Raw genomic sequence first — 8,562 nt, 5'->3', positions numbered from 1 at the left:
AAAATTTGGAACGTCCGGCTAAGCATCACTGATACGACGAGCTTCAATGGCATCGTCTAAGTCGACGCACCATCTTAAAAGGGAGTCGCCCTCGACAAACTTTAACTTAGAGATTTCGATGTTTAAGCTTTCCGGTCGACGCGAAAGCGTCGACCCATTAGCAGCATATAAATGCTGCTGTCTCAATAGTTCCATCTGTTGAGCACCCTGTTCTCTCAACACTTCTGTGTGTTGAGAGCCTTGCAGGTGAAGCAAGGCTACTTTCTCTTGAGTCCCGTCGAGTTCGTGTTAGATGAACTCGGCTATGGCTGCATGCTGTTCACTTCTGCCCAGAGTGAACAGCATAACGCCAACGGCTGGCCCGCCTACGACCGAGCTCATTCGTTCGATCGCTCTCGATTCGAGGTCACATAAATGAGGAAACCTTTCACGCGCTTGAAAGCTCCCTCATTCTTCGTCCGACATGTTCAATTTGGATAGAACGTGCGTGGGCCGTTGAACACATCACCTGGATAAGCTTCTCTACCTGGAGAACTACAAAGTGCTTCCAGGTGTAACGGCGCACCCTTTGCTAAAATTGATTACCATACTAGTCAACCTACACTGATTACGATGAAGGTGGGGCGCCTAGATTAGTTCACGTACACGACGTGCAAAGGAAGGTTCTAAGAAGCTAAGAAGTCTTGGCTACTATCGGCGAATTTGAAGGCTTTAAAATAAAAAATATATAAACTCTATTTATATATAAAGTTCTTTCATATCGATCTTCTCTCTACTGACTTTGATAAATCAATAACTAATAATGCAATGCGCCTCCTTGGGCGACGCCTTATCGTGTCTTGTGACGATCTGCGGGGTTGATTTAAACTTAAATAAACCAATCAATGAAACTAATGTTGTATTGCATCAATATTACCAATATTGATGCAATTTGGTAATATTGGAACTATTAAGTCAAAATTAATTAAAGATAATAATTTTCTTCTTCTTTATTTATTTTCACTCATAGAAAATAGTATTTATTATTCCTCGATAGGAAATAATATTTATGTAACGGAACACCCCGTAGCAGCACAACCGCCTGTTCGTTGTTAAAGCCTTATATATTGGAGTACAGATGGAGGAAGGCGACAACGTTTGGCACAACTGCAGCGAGGTCCTTGATTGAGCACCAAGCTAAGCAGCTTAGCCCCCAAGATGGAGATTGAAAACGTTGCGATTTGTTTCATATGAAGTCTTTCGAAAAGCTATAAGAAATGTGCTTAATTACGTTTCATTATGCTCGGCATTATAACAGTTAATTATTGATTCAAGTTTCGCCACAGGAAGGACCAAATTAGTTGGCCGGGTCACCCAAAATTTAAACTTGGGTGCGAGCAAAGTTTTTTTGTTATTGAAGGTTACGGGTTTCAGGTGCAGTCCATTACTTAACCCGGTACAATATCATAACAGCGGTTTAATAATGTATGAATCATGACAACGTATTGCATCCTCAGCTCTGGACTGCTCATCGCTAAAGCTGTAATAAACAGGCTTGGTTCCCTTCAGTAGATGACATAATTCCTATCCTTCTTCGGCGATAGATTTTTCAGTCAATACGTAGCTCGCGTATATAATTTGCCGGAGAAGGCTGCCGACCAAGCATGTCGGTTAGAAGCTCATTTGGATCCTTAGCACCACCGTGAATCATCAGCTTCTGGTACAAGTTTTCACCTGCTTCACGATTCAGTGGACCATTTGAAGCGGCAAAGATAGAGTACCAAATATCTGCCGCGAACACACGAGCGTATAGATAGCTATAGTATCCAGCCCCATAGCCGATAAGATGTCCAAAGCGTGTATGCCAGTAAGTATCCCGCAAGTGAGGCACTAGCGTGCTCGAGTTTTGCAATTCGTGCAGCAATTGCGTAGTTGTTGGAGGGTTACATGGGAGAGGATACTCTCCAAACAACCGAAGATCAAGCATTGAGTATAAACACTGAGTTTGAGTGTCCATCGCAGCAAACATTGTCTTTGAGGCACGCAGCCCTTGCATCATTGACGGAGGCAATGGTTCGCCAGTTTTGTAATGGTGGGCAAATTCTTTGACCACGCGGTAGTCCCATACAAAGTACTCAAGCAAGTGCGATGGCGTTTCCACAAAGTCCAGCGTCGCGCGAGTCCCCGAGAGATGCTGAAACTCTGTGCGAGACAGGAGCGAGTGCATTGCGTGGCCAAATTCATGAAAAAGCGTCTCGACTTCTGCGTGCGCGAGCAATGACGGACTGTCCGGCGCAGGTTTCGCAAAGTTGCAAACGAGGGCTACAATAGGTTTCTGGTACGACGATTCACTCAGACGCTTGCCACAGCGAATGGTGAAGTGTGCTGCATGGGCGTACTTGTTTGGCCGTGGATACAGGTCGAAGTAAATGTACCCCATCGTCTTATTCTTTCGTATAAGAGCAAGTTTTACCACGTCTTTATGCCACGTCTCGCTCGTATTCAGCATCGGAATCTCTTTCAACTCAAGCCCAAACAAAGACGAGCACAGCAAATGCAACCCCTTTAAACAGTTTTCAAGCGGAAAGTACGTCGAGAGGACGTGCGAGTCGATTCGATGGGTTTGAGCCTTGAGCATACCCATGTAGTACGGTAGATCCCACATAAAGATTTGATCGACGGACGAACCTTCATGTTTTCGTTTCGCACTCAGCAATAGCTGACGTTCGGATTTCGCCTGTCAGAAAGGGAAGCAATGTCATGCAAAAAGTAACACATTGGCCGATACATTGACAAACCTTTGACATAAGCTGTGCGGCGATATTTTCGATGAAGTTCTGCACAGCTTCAGGAGATCCAATCATGCGATCACTAAAGAGGCACACACAGAAATCAGATTATGTGCCAACAAGACGCTACTATTGGTCGATGTAACAAACCTTGTTGCCAGGTGAGCATATGTGGGGAAATCTAACAGTGTAGCCAATTCATGTCTCTTTGCTCGAAGGTTATCAAGCACCGAGAGATTATCTTTCGTGCACGTATTGGCTGCAATGTACATATTTTGTCGGACTTTGGGGTCACCAACCCACTTCAAAATCGTATTCGTGACGTAAACATCAGTCGGAACTCGCAGTACGCTGGGATTCATCCACTTGCGTTCGCATACAGACGCAATGCTATATGGCAAGCCACGAAGAAGCTTTGCTGGCACTTCGACGAATTCTCGTGCACAAGAAATCGAAGACTGGAACTCCATCCCAAGCTGCGTAATTTCATTTTGCACAGCGATAACCCTTTGTCGATCTCTTTGTGACAAATGAATGCCATCGCGCTCAAACTCACTTCGAAGGAGAATCGCCATCCGTCTCTGCTCTGCGCTAAAACTCTTCATTTCCTCTTTATTTTTGGTCACTGACTTAATGGATTTGTACAAGTTCTTATCAGCGTTTAAGTTCTGGATAAAATCCGACAGCTCAGTGAAGCACTTGCTCGCTGCTCGGCGAAAGTCTCTGATAGTCATTCAAGCAAATTAGCATTTACGTCAGAAAAACTTTTTCCACTTCTCAGCGAAAATTTGCCAACTTCGTATCTTACTCAATGGGATGAACATTGCGACACAGCTCCGCGGCGTCAATGACCGAGCAAATGGCATTAGAAATATCGTCCAACGCACGCAGCGTCTGGATTCCCGTTGTAGAGACGGCTAGCTAAGACCGTGACATTTTGTTAGTGTGATATTGCACTTGAGATGGTTTTCTACCTCCTGTCGTAGCTGAAGACACTGCAGCTTTACGTCTTGCGTGAGTCTTGGAAAGTCGGACGGAGCGTGCAAATTCGGTAGCTGAAAGAGTCCTGGCTTAGAATCAGAGAAGAGGTCCACAATTTCTCCTCCACCGACAACGTTAGAGCGACCTATCGTCCCTGGTACGGACAAAAAGCGCGCGTGACGTGCTAACAGTCGTCGAGACTGGACCGATGGCATCGAGCTGAATTACATACTGTCGAATAGAATATGCAGTAAGGAAATCCATGCAAATCTGAAAAAATTGAGACCGTCATTTATAGCAATATTGAAAGTCTCAAAAAGTTGTTTATGTTGCGTGTATTTCTTGCTAACACGCGTCATCCCATTCTTAAATTGATCTTCGTAGTCACTAAAGAAAATAATATTTTTTTGGTATAACTTGTCCGATATGGTTCAGACCTTTATCGAAAATTCAAACAAATTGTCTGACATTATCATCTATTCTACTGAATCTCCTTCAATGCAGGCTCAGCAGAAAAAGAGCCAGTGTTGTAAGCTTGTGCCCACAATTGCGGTCGGCGAAGTGAAGCAAAATCCTGACGTGACAAAAGCTTGCGGCTTTACAGTTGGACACTGAAACTCATTGTTTTGGAGCCTCACAATTTCTACAAATATGCGACGTTTTTGTATTGTTTTGATATAGAGAAATATCTACCAAATATAAAATGTCACAAAATAGCGCCAAAAAGTTATTCTACATTCAATGCCGCGAGGACACGATTGAGTTTATCAATGACCATGTCCGAATCAGCTTCGTACACATAAATTCCAGTAGAACTAGCGACGAGCAGCTCAGGCACTCCATCGTGATTAATGTCCCGCCATAAAAGACTGTAAATCACCCCAAATGTCTTCAAATCCCACTGAGGTCGAGGCAATCGCTGCCACTTCTGTCTTCGAGTCAACGAAATTTCCAGTAAACGTGTTTCTTGATTCTCCGTTTCCGTATCGCTCCAGATATTGTGTGAACTGTCAAATGAAGTGGGCGTGAAAGTCTGATTTGACTCGACAGCGGCGACCTCGTGTGAAAGATCACTGACGGCGTCTTGGCTGCTATCCTTATCTGCATTCCTTTTGTACGCCAACGTAACTTGATTGTCCGTTCCTAATATCAGCTCGGCTACGCCATCCTGCAAACGATTCGATGCCTGTCAGTATGACAAATAACGTAATTTTACGCAAGCTTACCAAATCGATGTCAGCAGTGATGCCCGCTAGAATCGAGTCAAAGCTGTCGGAATCCATCAACATCTCGCTTTTTTGGTCTTGGTCGGAAGTACTGTATATATCCTCGTAGACAACAGCCTGGCCAATCGCGCACGTCACAAGTACATTACACTGCCAAGTCCGACCATCTGTTTCCGTCGTAGGTGTAATCGGCCTAGGGAAGAGAGCAATCGAAGTCACAGGACCAATCTGATGCAGGTCTATTGATTTGTATGGGCCGGAAAGGCGACCTTTATGCATCAGTCCATGGAGCACGCACGCCAATCTACAATAAATTTGTACACGAACAGTATTACGTAAAGCAAAGGCTTAGTTTCACCTTTAAGCTGTACCCGTCAGCACACCCGAACGCGACCCAGCCTTGGTCTTTCTCAGGCGAAGTAAAGACATCCACTGCCAAGACAGTATGCGAAAACGTCGCGAGCTCGGGAAAGTATACTGCGAATTGATCATTGCTTAAACGGAAGCATTCAGCTAAAGATTCGGTCTCCTCCTCGTTCTCAATGTATCCGAACGCCATCAAGGCGTCCGTGCAGCACATCATGACGCCATAGAAGACATCACCATTCGGTCCGGTGGCTTGGACACTAAACATACAAGTGGGTGCTAAATCAAGCTCAAACTTTTCACAGTCTATAAGTTTTGTGGTCTCTTCACTGCCGAGAGCTCTGTCAGGAATGGCCAATACTTGCAGGTACAGCTTCTCTTCAGTTGCGTACGCAACAGCGACTTGTGATGTACCTGCAGTTGGCCGTTCAATAGCAGCACTTGCCATTACAATTTCTTCTCCAGTTTGAAGACCTGCCATCTCGATCTTTTGCAATATGTAGCTCCCGTCCTTGTAATCCAGAATTGACACGCATCGGTCCGTAGTCACGAGTGTGTGGCTATCAAAATAGATTTATACTTTGCACAGTGAATAATAGCATAGCGGCACATTGTGGATGGCTATGCACCTGAAAGAAGACTCAGAGTTAAGTGTATGCAAGTTTGGAGCTCCAGAGGGGTACGCAAAGAAGCGTCTTTGGTGGAAACGCATGATCTACGGGCATTAATTCGAGGGAATCCATGCTAGCTAAATAGTAAAAATCAAAGCAAGATAATGTACCCGCTCGTGGTATTTTTTTTATGCAACGGCGATACCCTAATTGTCATCAGTTTCCTAATCTTGCCTCCTTCCTGAAAGATTCCCAAATAGCCAATAGGCTGCTCATCTCGTCTTTTGCAACCGACTGCCGCCCAGAAATCGCAATGCTTGGGGCGACGAGCCGCTGACGTTCGATATATATATTAGATGTACCTTCCCTTCTGCCGGGTCCGGCCTTTTCACGTGTGTGATACAAGCTACAGTTACTCACTCGTAATTCATCATGTCGTCGGTAAACAGCGGCATCGATCGCCCTGTGTCGTTAATCAGGTAGTCCATGCCGTAAGACTCTGTCCACTCCATCAAAGACATCTCTCGTGTCCGTTGGTTCTGGATCTTGGACACAGGGTCCATGACTATGTTTGCTTGAGTTAAGCAAGGCTGCGGGGGCAACACGGGCATTTGCTCGAGTTGTGGCACGTACGATTTCGTTAAGGAGTTAGCCGAAGGAGGCCCGGCCATTCTAGGAACAGGCACGGGACCTTCGTTCAGCTTTAAGCGCTTCGGAGCGCGCTGAGCAGGAACCGGTATCGGCGCCTGCTTCTCCTGCAAAAGACTCTTAACAAGACCTGTGAGGTCCGAGAGCTGGCCCATTAGCTCAGAGACCTGACCCTGAAGACTCTGCACCGATTGCTTGAGAATTTCGACCTCTTCGTGGTCGGGAGACGCTGGCTCCGAGTACGTCTTGCGACGAATCTGGGCCATCAATTCCTGGCGACCCCTCAAGAACTTGTCGTGGTAAAACTCCCACCAGTTCTTGCTCTTATCTTCCTCGGTGGATATTACAATCTCATCCTTCTTGTGCTTTCGAAAACCGTAAAAGTTAAGTTGGCGCACAAAGCTACTAAAGTTGTTGTGCTTAAAATAGCGGGGCAGCATGGTCTTCGCGAACTCGCGAGGAAGCTTGATAATAAACGACGTGCCAGACTCGCTCCAACACGCGACCGCCATCGGCGAGCTCTCGATCATGTCGTAGGTTTTCTGCAGGAAAACAGGGGCGGCTGAGGCATTGGCGTGGCTGTCAAGGCCGGAAGAAGTCGGTCGCTTCCGCATTTTAGTATCGCTCATTGTGAAAGTTTATTTCTTTTTCTTTCCTTCCACTTTGAAAGGCTTGCGTTTAGAAAAAGCAGAAATGAGCTAGATGTGGGAGTAGGCGAGAAACTACATCTGACCACAAAACTCGTACCTGGTTCTACAGTCCAAGCACTAATTATCATTTCAGCCAATTGGTGCGCGTGCACAGCGTTAGCTGATTGGGCTGCGAAATGGCCACGGGAAGTCGTCTGCTTCCGTCCGCCCCGGGCCGACAATGGTAGGACGCAACAACAAAAAAACGGTATTATTGTCTGTTATTAATAGAGCTTGCTTTTTTTATGGAGTGTGACCGGTAACGTAGCTAACTATACCTTCATGCAGACGTTTTTATGGACATTAGGGGAGCCATTGCAGCCAGTCTATTTTTCCGCCTTGCTACGTTTACGCGCGCCTTTCATTTTGAGGAGGGAGGGTGTGAAATATATTTCTTTCGGTGCATGACTTGGGCCGACGTGTCGGATACCTGAAGCACGCGATTGTTTCTTTTGGGCTTGTTTTGGGGCACAGATACCTTTCTTTACTACATGTAACCACATTACGGACTAGGTTTGTAAATTAGCTGAAATTTCTCTTTTCCCCTTAATTAGGGGGCTAACGTACTTCTGTCATAATTACCGCGCTCCTATCGTCCGTGAATGCAAAATTTGCCGTCAAAAGAATCATGGCGTGATTTTTTATAAAGAGAAAGTCACTGAACGAACCAGTCATCGAAAAGCGCATACTGTACTCTGCACAGCAAGATCTAAACCGCAATCAAATTTTGCTTAACGAATTTTTCTCACATAGTCAAATTACCATTAATAAAGTTTTTGGTGGTCAGAGTAGAGGTCGAAATTTGTTAGGCGAAGAATTTCGTACATCAATCAAGATCGATGTACGAAATTCTTCGCCTAACAAATTGCGCGAACTGTAACGATATTCTCGTGTTCTTCTGTATTAGGCCATTTGGCTTGGTCAGCTGGCAAATGTTCTTCTGTCGAGAAAAAAAAAGGTCATTGCTTAGCAAGTGGAAAATGTAGGGCTCTGCAGATAACCTTACCCGCGAGTTCTGGTCGGCTTGAAAAGGATTCGCAATGAGAATTTCGGACGGCTATGCAACGTGTAAGCAAAATAATTTGATAAATCTCGAGATATTGGTTCATCTTGCATAAATATCCTAATCTTTTCCGCACTCAGGGACAGCAGAGAAATTTTAAATGTACTAACATGAAGAGCACAAGTCAAAATGGTGGATTATATATTTGCTTGTTGCAATTGGCTTTTATTAGGCTTCCTTAGCAGTCTAATAAAAGCCAATTATGCAACA

General features: G+C 45.1%; 2 protein-coding genes across 2 annotated transcripts; both read right to left on the bottom strand.

Moving 5' to 3' along the window:
* Positions 1-1,221: 1,221 nt before the first annotated feature.
* Positions 1,222-6,053, bottom strand: CCR75_001239 (uncharacterized protein; the record flags this gene model as incomplete). The annotated part of the gene is made up of 9 exons (XM_067959343.1): positions 1,222-2,716; positions 2,778-2,850; positions 2,919-3,491; positions 3,577-3,689; positions 3,743-3,949; positions 4,486-4,935; positions 4,976-5,279; positions 5,347-5,901; positions 5,971-6,053. The coding sequence occupies 9 exons, from the start codon at positions 6,051-6,053 to the stop codon at positions 1,589-1,591; spliced, it is 3,486 nt and encodes a 1,161-aa protein (XP_067821619.1). The 3' UTR covers positions 1,222-1,588.
* Positions 6,054-6,368: 315 nt separating this feature from the next.
* On the bottom strand, positions 6,369-7,229 carry CCR75_001240 (uncharacterized protein; the record flags this gene model as incomplete). Its single annotated transcript, XM_067959344.1, has 1 exon — positions 6,369-7,229. One exon carries the CDS (start codon positions 7,227-7,229, stop codon positions 6,369-6,371), a length of 861 nt encoding a protein of 286 aa, XP_067821617.1.
* Positions 7,230-8,562: the final 1,333 nt, after the last annotated feature.

Source organism: Bremia lactucae, linkage group LG2 (assembly GCF_004359215.1).
Source record: "Bremia lactucae strain SF5 linkage group LG2, whole genome shotgun sequence".
In the NCBI taxonomy this organism is placed as follows: Eukaryota; Oomycota; class Peronosporomycetes; order Peronosporales; family Peronosporaceae; genus Bremia; species Bremia lactucae.
This window is presented reverse-complemented; position numbering and strand designations above follow the sequence as displayed.